The sequence below is a fragment of the Macadamia integrifolia genome, chromosome 14 (genome assembly GCF_013358625.1).
Source record: "Macadamia integrifolia cultivar HAES 741 chromosome 14, SCU_Mint_v3, whole genome shotgun sequence".
NCBI classification, from domain to species: Eukaryota; Viridiplantae; Streptophyta; class Magnoliopsida; order Proteales; family Proteaceae; genus Macadamia; species Macadamia integrifolia.
This window is the reverse complement of record NC_056570.1, coordinates 32,776,040-32,791,181: the sequence shown is the minus strand read 5'-3', so window position 1 is coordinate 32,791,181 and position 15,142 is coordinate 32,776,040. Positions and strand designations below refer to the sequence as shown.

The 15,142-nt window shown below is 37.7% G+C and overlaps 2 protein-coding genes across 3 annotated transcripts; both read right to left on the bottom strand.

The window, feature by feature from the left end:
* Positions 1 to 3,820: 3,820 nt before the first annotated feature.
* Positions 3,821 to 5,729, bottom strand: LOC122060415 (cytochrome P450 89A2-like). Its single transcript, XM_042623501.1, has one exon. The coding sequence runs from the start codon at positions 5,639 to 5,641 to the stop codon at positions 4,112 to 4,114; it is 1,530 nt and encodes a 509-aa protein (XP_042479435.1). The 5' UTR covers positions 5,642 to 5,729; the 3' UTR covers positions 3,821 to 4,111.
* Positions 5,730 to 7,403: 1,674 nt separating this feature from the next.
* On the bottom strand, positions 7,404 to 14,754 carry LOC122061445. 2 transcript variants are annotated; one of them, XM_042624704.1, is made up of 9 exons: positions 14,347 to 14,754; positions 13,195 to 13,256; positions 12,971 to 13,078; positions 10,616 to 10,697; positions 9,472 to 9,501; positions 8,347 to 8,406; positions 8,162 to 8,236; positions 7,702 to 7,843; positions 7,404 to 7,620 (listed from the first exon to the last, which is right to left on the bottom strand). In XM_042624704.1, the coding sequence occupies exons 4-8, from the start codon at positions 10,685 to 10,687 to the stop codon at positions 7,724 to 7,726; spliced, it is 357 nt and encodes a 118-aa protein (XP_042480638.1). In that variant the 5' UTR covers positions 10,688 to 10,697; positions 12,971 to 13,078; positions 13,195 to 13,256; positions 14,347 to 14,754; the 3' UTR covers positions 7,404 to 7,620; positions 7,702 to 7,723. The 2 variants fall into 2 exon arrangements, 1 of the variants encoding a protein (XP_042480638.1); XR_006134648.1 differs by lacking the exon at positions 7,404 to 7,620 and having other exon boundaries at positions 7,774 to 7,843; positions 8,162 to 9,501; positions 9,607 to 10,697; positions 13,195 to 14,754.
* Between the last annotated feature and the right edge of the window lie 388 nt (positions 14,755 to 15,142).

Below are 15,142 nucleotides of genomic sequence, written 5' to 3'. Positions count from 1 at the left end.
CTCTGCCTTGAAAAGTTGAGGGTAAGATAGTAGAAACAACACAATCCTCTCCTTCCTCCTGAATATTCCCTGAATCAGTACTTGATGAGAATCAAGAAGATTCATCATTCATCAATGGGTCAATTTAGGGGTGTCAAAATCAAGCCCAAACCAATAAATCTGGTCAAAACCAACCAATAAAACCCAAACCAAACCAAACCGATCCTTATTGGATTGGTTTTAGACTGAGGTATGTTGGAATGGCTGAAAATCGATCCAAACCGAACCGATCAATAACCAAACCGAATGAAACCGATAAAAAAATAAATGATTATGAGATTATAAATTGGTGAATTGACTATCCATTTTTCACAATATTATTGAGAAAATTTTTTATTGTAAGGGGAATTGTTACAAATCATTGAATATTAAGTTATGAATAGAGAAATTGATTTGTAAATTGTAATAATGCTTCCATTGATTTCCTTATTCAATATACAAAACTAGTTGGATAGTTAAATGAATGATTGGGGATAATAGGGTTCATTTTGTGATTTCAATATTAGTCATCTTCTTAGTAATTTGTTATCCATTGGTTTCAATATTAGTTCCCTTACAACGATAAACCATGATTTAATCATAATCATAAATTTAAAGTGTTTTTTTTTTAACCCGAACTAAACCAATATTAACCCGATATTGAAAACTGAAATAAATCAAAATCAAACCGGACCAAAACCGAAACCAACCGAAAACTAAAGTTCCTTAACGGATTGGTTTTGGTCTCCCCCATTCTTAGACTGAAACAGATTCAACCCGACCGAAACCAAACCGACCCGACCAATTGACACCCCTAGGTTGATACTATTCATGAGCGGGTGACCAATTTCTAGATTGGTTCGAACCAAGCCCATGTATAGAGTAAGGACGATCTTCTTGGCATGCTAAGGCCCCAACGTTACTAGGGAGCATGATCTCAATATATCCTAACACTCCCTGATTTGGAAACCCGTTTGAATTCAAATTGTCAATATCTCCCATTATGGTAGGGCTCTTAGAGATTGGGTGATTTTGGAAATCTTCCAAATTTCCATCCTGAGTTGGCGCAAGAGATATGGCAGAATCTACCCTTCCCACGTGAGCTCCACCACCCACACCGTTGCCATGAACAGCAGCACCACCATCATCAACGCCATGAGTAGCAACACCACCGCCTGGTGCATTGGAAGCTCCTGTAGCAGCGATCCTGAATGACCAGAAATTCCAACCACACCACCACCTCCTTGGACTCTAACACCGCCACCATTATTGTCTTCATCAGCGAAGACAGCTCCTGGAATACTTTCAAGAGTTAATCTGAGCCCGGGAATCAAAAATTTTTCTATCCTCGTAGGAGTTTGCGGTATGACCCGACTTCTTATAGAACCCACAAACACCCAGGTTGTCTTCATAAACAATGGCTTGCTTAAACAAAAATAATCCTGGATTTCGTCGTTTCACCTGAATTTCCTCAACACGCTTCCCTCCCAATTCCATTTCTATTTGAACTGGAGCAAAGCTACCCATGGTGACGTTCCCGGTGCTGTCTGTCAATTGCTACAGGACGTCCGGCCGCTTTTGCCAAGGTGAGAAGAATTTTCTCATGCCAATTGTCAAAAGGCAGGTCAGGGAACCGAATCCAAACCATCTTGGTGAAGACATGTTTATCATGGATACTAAAATCCTGATGCCATCTCTGAAATCTGATTATTTGGCCTTCAACTCTAATGGTGTTTCTCCTCCAAATCATAGCCATATTTGATTCCTCTCAAATTGGAACAAGACGAAGCCCTCCCCATGAGAGCCAATATAACTCTTCCCTTCAGATTCCATGATTCCCTGGCCTCCTTTCTAATGGCATCCATTGAGACAAACCTGAAATTTGTCTTGCCAATGAGCGCAAAGCTGAACTTCTCCAGCTTCTCTTCGTATGCCTCCTAATCAGGAATGATAATCTTGTTTAAAGATCCTGCATGAATTGGGTCGGCAGGTCGTCCACATCACGCAAACCTCCTCCTACAACCATTGAATAGGATATCTTGGGAAGTTGCACTCCCTGAGATTCCTTCACTTCTCCAATGGGAGTTTTTTCAAAGTCACGATTCCAATGGCATCGAGAATGGCACCCTCCACCTTGCTCTCTCCTCCAATCTTCCTCGTTCTCTCTCTCTCTCTCTCTCTCTCTCTCATTTAACTAGTATATTGACTCTCTTCTTTAGGAGAAAATTATTAAAAAAAAAAAGTATACATGGATGAGATTGGACATTAATGATTAAAAAACATTAATGAGATGCAAGAAGTCTTGTTGTTGAGAGATTGAAAAATAAAAATGATCAAACTTGGAGGAATTGAAAAAATGATCAAACTTGAAAAAAGAATTAAAACAAAGAAGGCGAAAGATGGAAAAAGAAAATAAAGTGATGTTTAAGACAATCTGATCACCGGCAACTTCCTAATGGTTTCAAGAAATTATTATTTATAGTTATCAGAAAAAGAAATTATTTGTTGTTCATGACAGCCAAGAACTTGAAAATTGACTGCAATGATTAAAAAAAAAAAAAAAAAAAAAAGACAAAAACATAAACAAAACAAAACTCAAATCGTAAGTCAAATTATGAGAAAGTGGAACCAAGTTCCCCAACGGTCTAAGAAAAACAAAAGTTACATACAAGGAGGATCAATATTCCAACAAAGTACAAATTAAGTTGACTTTCTGAGCCTAAAGATGCTAAATGATCAGCTACAAAGTAATTAGCCTGTCGCAAGACATGACAAAAAAATAAATGCTTTTGTTGTTTTCTTTTTTCCCTGCTTTTTAATAAAATTTCCCGGATCCTTTTACTGAAAAAAAATCATATATAAATTATATAATAAGTTAATGTGATTCTGTAAGAATATCTATAAATACCTAGGAGAACCTGAAATTTTCTACTAAACTTGAAAAAAATTCACACACCACTTTTCAACTCTTTTGTGATAGGATTTTTCCATATAAACAATAATATAGGGAACCCAAAACCCTAATTATCAAACATTTACAATTTTATCCAGTACTTGTAATGGATCCCAAAACGGATCCACACCAATTACAATTATAAGCCTAATGATAATTATGTGAAGCATCACAGAATACAAGACATATCCAACTCTAACAACTTTAACCTTGACCTTCAAAAAAGAGGCGCTCCTTGGACTAGGTCCATTTATTAAAATACCGAGAGACTCCTATTTAAGGTGTTCCTAATGACAGGGGAGGGGGGCATCCTTAGTCTAGAGGTGAAAGGGAGGTTCGGTAAATTGATCAAGATTGGAATGGATTTGAATGAGATCTCTTTGAAGGAGGTCTATGGAGTCCATGGGTGGAGGATGACCGGTTTTATCTGAATGTGCCAAAGCCCTCCCACAAGAACTCAGAACCTATCCTCTTTAATGATGAAACGAATATGAAATGCCACTCTCCATCAATAAAAATCTATTCTTAAGCAAATTTGAGTGTAAATCTTAATGACCGAGTTTCCCTGCACCCATGGTGAATAACCACAGGGGATCTAGGCCACCTGAAGGTTGGGGCGGGGGAGAGGTGGCACTGCTAACCTTTCAATCGCACGATAATGTTCACCATATGGCAAAGGAAAACTATATCTAATCTTAGTAGAATTATAAATAACTTTTAGGGTGATGTACACATAAAAATTACAAGATAAATCCAACAAAAAAGATTCATGTATATCCATAATCAGTTCAATTCATCACACACTTGATGAGCTAATTTTTATTTTTATTTTTCTAACAATAGCGGCCAAATATTTTTATTCAACAACACTAGCATAGGATAAACCTCATCTAAGAAAATTGTTTGCAGAGAAAGGAGGTGGGCAAAGCCACCAAATCTAAGAATTACAGAGTAACAATATCATCAACTACAATCCTAGCAGCCCAATCAAGGGACGAAACACAAAAACAGAACTAATAGAATTAACATATGACTAGTACACTAACGATAATATCTTATTTCGGTCCTACTAAAGCAACATGGTAAAAGATGTGATCCCCACTTATTCTTAGTGACCATTAGGATTAATTTCCTCTCCTATTACTTTGCCCTTTGGGACACATGGGCCCGCAACCGGGTTTTCTTCTCCCATGTGAACTCCTGCTTCTCTGACATGTCAACATCTTGTCCATCTACAGCAACCCATTTGTAACTTCTGATCAAATTTGCCAAGAAGTACTCCAAATGCAATGTCCCTAACCCAAGCCCGGGGCAAATCCTCCTCCCTGCACCAAATGGCATCATCTTAATCTCCCTGCTCCCTGTGATATCAACTAATTCCCCTTCTTCACCCAAGAACCTCTCTGGCTTAAACTCCATAGGATCTTTCCAAACTTGTGGATCCCTCGCCATCCCTGCCACCATAAAATTCACAATAGTTTTCTTCGGGATGACATAGCCATTCAACACAATATCTTCCTCCACAGTATGTGGCAGCAGAAAGTGGGCAGGTGGGTTTAACCTCAGCCCTTCTAATACCACTGCCTTCAGATATGGCATCTTCTGCAAATCCTCTTCTTTGATCTCTTCTTCTGAATTCACAACCTCTTGGATCTCAGAATAGAGCTTTTCTTGGATGGTTTGGTCCTTCACAAGGTGGGCCATGATCCATTCAAACACAGTTGATGTTGCGTCACTCCCTGCATCCATAATCTCACAGATGAATATCACTATTTCTTCATCACTCATCTTCCTTCCTTCTTCATCTTTGAATTCGAGATCAAAGAGTGAATCGATGTAGGCGATAATATTCTCATCTTGGTTTTCTTGTTTGATCTTCTCCCTTCGTTCTCGACGGGATTTGATCAAAGGAAGTAGAGCAGATTTTTGTTTGCGGCGAATATCACTCAAATGTTTTCTGAAGACGAATTTCCCAAAGGTGGGGAACCCTTGGAACACAGAAAGTCTTTTGTAATTGGCTACGACAGTCCCTTCTATTTCCATAATATCTTTGATGACTTTCTCATCAAATTTCTCACCAAAGCACATGAAAAGCAACAAAGAAAACATGGCATATCGGAAGGGATCTACCACAGGCACAGGCTCGCCTGACTCAACATGGTATTTGAGCAACGAATCAGCTGTTTCCAAGAAGCTTCTGCGGGCGCGACCAAAACACTTATACCGAGAAGGGATAAGAAGTTCGGAAGTGAGGTTACGACGGAGGAACCTCCAACGATTGCCAGAGGAGGAACCAGTATCTGGATTGGTGTTTTGAAAGATGCAGCTGGGTGTGACAGCTCCTGGGCGGTAGCTAAAGGCGGCACCATTCTCGATTAGAGCTTGATGGGCTAATGAATGGCTGGAAATAAATACTGAGAGGCCAGAGCCAATGCGGATGGTGATGATTGGTCCGTATTTGTAGGAGAGGTCACGGACGAGTGATTCGGCATCGGTTAACAATCTTTTGAGCAAGAAGATGCTGCCTACTATGGGGAGTGAAGGAGGGCCTGGTGGTAAAGAGAGTTTGCTTTTCTTGGATTTGCTCTGAGAGAAGAGGATGAGGAAAACATTGGTGGCTGCTGCACAGAGACAAAGAGATAAGAGGATCATGAACCAAGAGTACTCCATTGCATTTGGAAGACTAGAACCCAACAAAAGAAGGAAATGAAGTTGCTAGCTATTGCGATAATTTCCTTCTTTAGCTATGGCTGAGAAATGCAGAACTGTTTGTGCATAGGAGTGCCAGTTCTCGACCAAATTTATAGAATTTCTTAATTCCCCACCAACCCCCCCCCCCCCCCCCCCCCACCCCGGCGCTTTTTATTTTATTTTATTTTTATTTTTTTAGTTTTATTTTCTCTTCATTTGTTTGACATTTCCTTACCTCACATGTGTGGCGTCTAGAAACGTTGAATTCTCCGGTCAAAAGACATCAAATGAGGCATCACAATGTCAGCGTTGCATGGGGCGAAAGTCCATGTGTCCGGGTGAGTGGTGGTTCTTTTCAGCCATTGGATGCCTCACTAGGTGTCTCAATGGCTATAGAGAGGACCACTATTTCAAAGTTTCTCTTTTCGGTTTGATTTTGATTTGAATTAAAATATTAACAGATCTCCTCCGAATTAGAACAAATAGAAATAAGTACCTCTCACTAGAATGCTAGCCTATTTATCAACTCAATTAATTAATACAATAATAATTAATTTAAGGAGAAAAGAACCCTACCAGACTAACATTCTCATTCCCAAGCATAGTCGGACATGAAAATACCTAGTTGGGTCTATTCACACCCAACTATGTTTGGACTAACCTAACCGACTACTTTTCTCAATTTAATAAGCAATAATTGTTGCATCCAGCCTTGAAACATGAAATATGTAAAATTTCTTGGAATTAACTATATAATATATGGGTGCAAGGACCCTACCGGTCTGATGTAGGAAACGTCAGACGCGTGGGCCAATTGGGAGATTGCACGGGTGCATCTTCAAGGCATAGTTGTATTTCTTTTTTTTTTTTTTTTTTTTTTTTTTTGGGGGGGGGGGTGGTTTTGAGGCAACGCAGTCATTTCATACCCAGCTCATTCTAGTCATTTTCTATGCTAGACAGGTAGGGTTCTTTTTCCCCATAATATACATGTTAAGTACAAATTGAAAAATGATGGGTCATGTTAAAATGGATTTAAAAAACCTTACTTCCATTAGGAAGAAATAGCTATATTTATCTTGTGAGAGTGGAGAAGGTAAAAAAATGGGAAACAAGGAAAATGAAAGGAAAAGAATGATAGGTGTAGAGGGATTTTTTTTAGGATTTTTTTTTCTTCTCACACAAACATGAGAGTTAGGATGACCGAGGGAAACTGGGAAACAATGTGAAAAACGTGAATATATAGGGTTTGGAATGTCGAGGTTGTTTTCAGTACAAACTACAAGAAAAAAGGGTTTTCGTTACAACAACCATCACATAATTTTAGAGACGGATAAATTTTTCCCTCCCTAAAAGGTCAATTGTATCTGTTTTTAAGACGAATATTTCTATCGCAAATAATAACTAAAGTGATAGAAATATCTGTCGTAAATAATATGTTGTCAAGACCATATAACGACTGAACTATTACCGTCCCTATAGAGGGTGCATTATTTGAGATGGCTTTTTTTTTGTCTTAAGCTATTATAATACTTTGTCATTTGAGATGGAATTTTTCTATAGTGATTAGTCTCGTTATAGGGACAAAAAAATTCCGTCGCAACTAAGAAATGTTGCCATTTTAGGGACCAAAAAAATCCGTCGCTAAAGGTTTATAGGTTAAAAGAAATAATTTTATTTTTCTCATACACATATATACCCTGTTTACACATTACTATATTCAACTAGACATTTAATACTTATATCATACAAAATTATTAGTATAGATAAATCTATATAAATTTAAAATTTACATAATCATCGATGAAAACAGACAAATAAAACTAATATTTCAGATAATTTATTTTGAAAAAACAATCCAAACAGCTCTATACGCCCAATCCATGATCAAAGAACAAGCCTTCCTTAGCTTTAACCTCCTTCCTCCATACTTTCTTATTGGATCCTTGCTCTTACCATTGCTGCAAAATTGTAACATTTCCATAAATCATTAGTTGGTATTTTTTTTATGATTATTCACAGTGAAGGGTTTTGATTCTTACCTTCCAAGACAAATCTGTTCTGCTAAAAAGAACGTACTCTGTACATTGAAACTACAAACACAATGATTGTTGCTCCTATATAGAAGATATCTCCAAGGCAGCGGAGCAAAAAGACAGATACTCCCATGAAGATCAGGAGAATCTGCAAGAAGCAAAAAATTAGCAATCATAAGTGATTATAGTCCACATACAACCCCACCCACCAGATCAAATTTTCATTATTTGATTTTCATATGCTGCTGGCTACTAATTGTAACCATCTTAACTGGGAAGCCAAAGTACTTAATAATCAGTCAAACCGTTTGAAACAATGATTTTTTGAATCATGCATATAAGATAGCATTTAAGATCCATTATGAATGGAGGCATAAGGTTAACCATATAAACTTCATTGATTAAAATCCCCCCATCCAGAAAATTCGAATAAAGAAAGAAAACTAAAAAGTTGTCACTAACTTACATCGGCCCGATAGCTAGCTGAGAAATGTATTAGAAGAACTGCTTTGTTCTTGAACTTATAAGCATAATTAACTATCTGCAAGAAGGAGAAGCAATTAGTTAGAAGGCCAAAGCACATATCCCAGGTCCTCACTGCTAAACAACATAATGGGTCTTGTGATTAGCTTCAAAGAATTGATCTCAGACAAGTGAGTGCATCCATAATCTCGCACTTTCCAACATCATTGCATTGTCAACAAAGTTGCTCTGCACAGATGAAAGAAAAAATTCTTTATCAACAAGGAAGAGAAAAGGAGAGCAATGTGAAGAAGCAATAGCACCTTGCCTTCAAAGCATCAACATTGTCGGGGTTTAGCTATGAAATCAGACATGGTGTCTCCTATGAAAGCAATCTCAGAAAAGGTGAAAATATATATATAATCTGCAAATATCTACTTGATTCCATTACCTCACCCAAGTTCCTCAAAGGGGAAGGCATGTAAAACAAAAACCATAAAAGTACAAAATAATTAGATGTTTCTGATGGTATGAAGGCAAAGATAGACCTCCACACCTAATAACTTCAAGCTCTTGATCTCATTCCCAAAAAGGCCAATATACTCGTGCTTAAGTTTATATCTCACAGTGTAGACAACATAACATTAACACAAATTAATGATGGGAAATTAGCACAAACAGATGCCAATAAGAAAGAAGACTGTTTTTCAAGGGAATTTTGTATAGAGTGCAAGAAAGATGAACAAAGTCATAAATCATCAATATTACCTGGCTTGGTATGACATGGTAAGTCTTGAATGCTCTTACTTTGAGGTCTTTCCTCAACTAAAATTTTTTTCTCTCTCTACATCAGTAGTTAGTATGCGATCATTGTTAACTAGATATTGATAATCTTTCAACCTGCTTTTCCTTGGATGAAGATGAAGGCTGTTAACTAAGGACAGTACAGAACAATAACTTCAAGATTAATTGGCTGCTATGCTGAATATGGAGAACAGTGCACCACATAAGAAGACCAATAATATATCGATGGATAAATAGGAAACTAACAACAACCTGTTGCCTCAGAGTTCCACCTTCCGGATGTTTATGTCACGCCCAAAATCAGACATGGTGTCTAAAATAAAAAAATAGGTTTTTGAACTGATGTAATCTGAATTTCTGTCTATCATTAAAAATTCTCCGATTAAACTCTCTTTGTGTTGCTGAACATACCACATGCAGAACCATCTTGAACATATCTTACCAACAACAAAACAGTATATAATTATGCGAATAGGTTAAAAAAATATATATTTACATCAAAGAACTAACCTGGGTTCCCTTGTTCATCCCTTTTGTGACCTGAAAGACAATTTGAATGAGAACAAAAAAAAGGAAACAATAGAAAGCCTTCTAGGCACACTGAAGAAAATGAAAAGCGGCTCAAGAAAATAAAACCAAAATTACCTTGGGAGTTGACAATCTCCTTCAGCTTAACTACATTTTCATGCTGCAACTTCTTTATGATTTTAATTTCATGTATAGCATTTATAGGGAATTACAAAACAGAAGAAGGTTTGATAATCAGAGTTTGCCGACAAGCTATATGGTGCATTATATTATGAAAGACATTAAGGATCTCTCCTTCCTTGTTCCTATGCATATCAAGTCAATGGCTGATCTCCTCATTTCAAAGAAGCTTGATATTCATAGTACCACAAGAACAACTTCAAATCACATCTTGGAATTAAATTGGGAGGCACCTCCAAGGGGTGTCTGGAAACTAAATATAGATGGATGCTTTATAGGGAGTCCAAGCAGCTCAGGCGCAGGTGGTATTCTTCACAGTGCATCTTCTTAGATGGGTTGTTATGCAATCTATGAGGGAATTGGAACTAACTTCATGGCTGAATTTTCTGCTTTCTTCCATGGAATACACTAAGCATCTTTGAAGGAAATTAGGAATTTGTGAATAGAATGTCAGGCTGTTGTTTCTTGCATCAAAAGACAGAATATTCCATGGTGCTTTTTACAAAGATGGTGGTACTACAAAGGTTATTTTGACAATATAACTTGGACTATATCTCATTGTTATCGGGAAATAAATACTATAACGGACAAGCTAGCCAAGCATGCTACTACTACTCGTACTTCAAAGATTTGGGATGCTTCTCCATCTTTTATAACTTATGAGCTTGATTGGGACTTTCAACATAGGTCTAGATTTCGATTTATGTAATTTACTTTGTCTTCCTTGCTTTGAGTCTCTTTTCTATTGATGGTCATGCCGAAGGTGGAACAAAGGCTTGAAGGGCATTTGTAACTACACATTTGATGATTATCAATATACTTTTGCTGACCTTTAGCAAGAAAAAAAAAGGAATTACAAAAAAAAGAAAAATTGTCAAATGCATTCTTAGAGACCAATATGTATTTATACATGCACAATCAACATAGTAAAGAACATAGAGCATACCCCTTCTCTTTCACTGTCCATTCGAATCTTTTTCAGAGCAACAATTTCCTCAGTCTTGATTTCTCTTGTCATGTATACTTGACTTCAATAGAAAAATCATCAAAGGGGAGAATGTTAAGTATGATAAAAAAGAAGGCTCTTTTTTTCTCTTACATTATGACTTGAAAGAAAGAATGAGAATATCTAGGGAATCCAGGGAAAACTGGTATTGGTGGGATCTTAAGTAATGAGAGAGCTAAGGTTATGTTGAACTTTAGGGAAGCAGTTGGGATCAGGACTAATTTTGAAGCAGAGTTTTGGGCAGTTATTTCTAGTCTTGAGCACGCTCAATCCTGTAATGTCCATAAGCTATGGATTGAATGTGACTCAGTGGCTGTAGTTATCCTCTTCTTGCATGCATGTGTGCCCTAGTTTTTTCTTCAAAGATGGAGAAATTTGGATTATTATCTTTGTCGTATCCAATGGAAAATCACCCATTGCCACCGTGAAGTCAACACTATAGCAGATTCTCTATCAAAGTCTGCTGCGAAGTATAATGTCTCTAAAGTTCTTTCCACTTGGTCTCCTTGGCTTAGTATAGAGCTGGACAAGGACGCTTCTACGCATCCCCAGTACAGATTTTTGTAATCTTTTTTCGTTCCTTTTGATAGGTCCATTTCCTATAGGGTTTTAGCTTGCTGATGACAATGCCAAAGGTGGGTTATTTTCCCTGAGATTTGGCTCCTATGTGTTTGGATTGTTAATCCTTCGTACACTAATTTTCTTATTTAATATACAAATTCGATCTTCTAGTGAAAAAAAAAAAAAATAGAAAGAATGAGAATATCAAAACTAAAGACATTATATGTTATTAGCTCTTCATAATATTCACATTAAAGGGGAAGATGGCAGAGATGGAAAGCAATGTAGATCAATGACTACTAATGAAAATTGAAAACATAAAGAAAACAATTAATACATATGACAGCAAAGGCTTACATGCATGCAGAAAAATCATCTTCTGAATATGATACAAGCATTTGTAAATAAAACTTACATGCATGCAGAAAAATCAGCTTTGAAAAATTTTCCAGAATAACAATTTCTTGTACTAAAGAAATAAAAAGTAATATAAGCAACATAAGACAAAGATCTTCCAATCTGGTATCCATCCAACTAAAGGGTTCAATCTTGGGGTACTACCAAAATTCTAGCAACAACAAACTTAAGGAGTAATAAAAAAGTGCTGCTTCAACAAGAAGAGCCAAAGGATGAGAAAACATCAATAATTGCAAGGACAAAATACTTCATTTTCCAGTTCACATGCTCTGTTTCCTTAGCTTTAGTGCTCTTTTCTGAAAACCAGATGTGAAATTCACCAACTTATCTGAACAAATGAAATTTTAGTTATGTTTTTGTCCAAACATTTGTAAATGAAAGTCAAATTTATAAACTAGTTTTTGAACTCTTCCAAAATGCAAACCCCGTTTGTTTCATATCTTTGCATCTGGTCAACGACATATCAGAACAGGGCAGGGCTGAACCGGCTCTGTTACAGTGGTTTGTTCCTTGAAGCTGAAGTAAGGTTTACTAGATCAGCAGGGTATTTCTAATAAGAATAAGGTTGAGTTAAGTTGTTTGATCTGAAATCTGATTTTTGATTTGTGATTTGTGAGTAGGGAGTCAAACCCAATTCCTCCCTAAGACCCTGATGTCTTTTACTTTTACAGGTAATTTTACAGAAGTTGTTGTCATGCTCTTGCTTCAGAGGTTGTAGACTTGTACAGCAAGCAGAAAGGATTTTTTTTTCTTTCATGATGGCTACTCTTCTAAACAGATTAACCATTCTGTTATTTGTTTTAAGTCCAAAATCTGATCAAGAGGATTCAATTTGATGTTCAGTGCCATTGTCTTATGTCCATAAAATCATATAGCCAAGCTTTTAGTCAACAGAATGAAGCAAATCCTCTCAAAGATCATATCTCCAAATCAATCTGCTCATGTGACCAACAGACCAGCTAATTCAAAGATATATTTCCTTTAAAACACAAATCTTTTCACACCTTTCATATTCTGGGCTAAAGATTGGAAGAAATTATAACTTTTTGGCTCTGCTACATCACAAGAAGCAAATATATTGAAACCAACTCTGCAAGACTATTGCAATGCTTTGGGTTAGCAATTGAATCTCAAAAAACTAAAGAAAATTCTGAAACAGGGCTTTTAGAATATCTATATGAAATTTCCGATCTGAATGGAAACTTTCTTCAGCATCAACTAATGGGAATTACCCACCTCATTAAAGTGTATAAATTCAACTCAATGAGGAATCAGCAGAGAAGCTAACGAAAGAAGAAATTGTTATATTCTCCTTACCTGTTTGAGCGAAAACGAGTAGAGATCTGATACTTCACAGATGAGATCTGAGACTTCCAGACGTGATCGACGAGCAGAGACCAGCAGAGATGAGCAGCAGAGTTCTCCCTTGAGATGAACCATACAAGAACCTTTTGGTTAGGTTTTGTGCGAAATAGAGAATAGCAAAGAAGAAGAAGAAGAATGAAGATAAAGAAAGAAGAAGAAAGAAACCGAAGATGTACCTACTGTGTCGAGGAGTGAAGGTTGATCGTGCTTCTTCTCTAGTGATCGTTCTTCTCCAGTTCTGTGTGCACAAAGGTGAAAGGGTGAGGAGAAAGAGGGTGAGTGATTTTATCGGGAACAAGGGTTCAAAATCGTTCCTCTTTTTACAAGTTTGGAACGAAACTTAACGGACAGAACGACAATTTGTCGTTCAGTCTTTTGGCCTCCAAATCGTTTTTTTCCCAATTTTTGTTTCAAAAAAATTGAAACACATCATAAGGTTGCCAAACAGTTTTTTTAGTTTTTCCATTCCAATAGAACGAAAAAAATGGTAGAAACTTTTTTTGGAACGATACCAAACGGGCTCTTAGTTGTTGAGCTTAGATGCAATTGGGCTACATCATATGTTTCTTATTGAGGTTCACCTTCATATTTTTCATGGTATATATCATACGAGTTATAGTAGTCCTAGGGAATTTTTTTTGTGGAGGCAATATAATATTCTCTTCAGACAAATTTCCAACTAATATTTGGAGGACAAGACATGATGGCTAATGTGAGAGCTAGGGATCTGGGCAATGGGCATGGAGGTCATCCTCCTGATCATGGAAGACAATCTCTCCTCACCGACTTTGGAAACCAAAGGAGAGGCAGCCTGCGGGAGCAGAGGCTGCCGCTGTCCTCCCTTCTGCTACGGCTTCACACGATCCTAAAGAGAAAGCAACGTATTCTACTATTGTGGGAGGAGCGCTCCCTGTTATTGATGACTTGCCTGATCCTATCTAGGTAGGATCTCTAACCATAGTCATCGTCCGCAAGAGGCTTATGAAGAGTGCCTTGAAAAATTTAAGTTTGCTCTCATTGGGAGAAAAAAATTTTAAATACGTTTCTATGAATGATATTCGAAGGGAAGCAAAAGAATCCTTGTCTTTGAAGAGCAGATCTGCCTTGGCTCCGATGGGTAAAGACTTTTTTCTCTTACAATTCAAACTAGAGTCTGACATGGTGATGATATGGAAGCAAAACTCGGTCAGAGTGGGAACTCATATGATAAGATTCCAAAGGTGGAACAGGGATTTCAATTTAAACGAAAAACAACCTATTATGAGGATGGTCTGAATTCTCTTCCTAGACCTTCCCCTCGATTACTGGCACGAGAAGGTTCTACTCACAATGGCTAAAGCTACTAGTAGGCCAATGGCACTTGATCATAGAACCCGTGCAACATCCATGGGCAGCTATGCCAGGGTTATGGTCGAGTCAGAGGTGGGTAGCAGAAGGATTGAAGAGATACAAATGGAGTGAAGACAGCCTGAAACAGGTGAGCGATTCTGGTTCACTCAAGTCATTATTTATGAAGATAGCCTAGGAAGATGTGGGCATTGCAAGAAGATTGGCCATAGTATCCATGACTATAGAGAAAGTAGAAGAGCATATCCTCATCCTCGTGTAGAGTTAGGAACCCCTAGTGCAGTTTTTGCAGACAAAGGCCTCTGTCACAACCGACAATGGGGGTAGTGAATGGTGGTGGATGCAGTGAGGACCTATCTAGTTAGTGGGTTTATGGGGGAGAATTTTCTCCCCGTTCTCACGTTCGATCTCCTTCCTTTCTGGGATCCTCTAAGGGTTCTCAAAATAGGGAAGTGGCAACTGGTAGGAATCTTTCTAGATGTGGTTCGATTGAGGTGCTCTTACCTATTCAACAGGATCTTGTTGACTTAGCAACAAGAGGTGCTAACCTGGACTCTCGAGCGGCAGTTTCTCAGGACTCCAGTGCAAATGACTGATTTGGTCACCAAATTGGGTTGGGTGGTATGGGATTTGATGAGGATGCCCTTGATCTAAATGATGTGGATGATTCGGACCGTGATGCTCATTCTTCAGAACATGCAATGCAAATTGAACACCAAGTAACATCCATATTGCCTACTGTCGTCTAGGGTGGGGCGGCCTTCACCATGAGGAGAT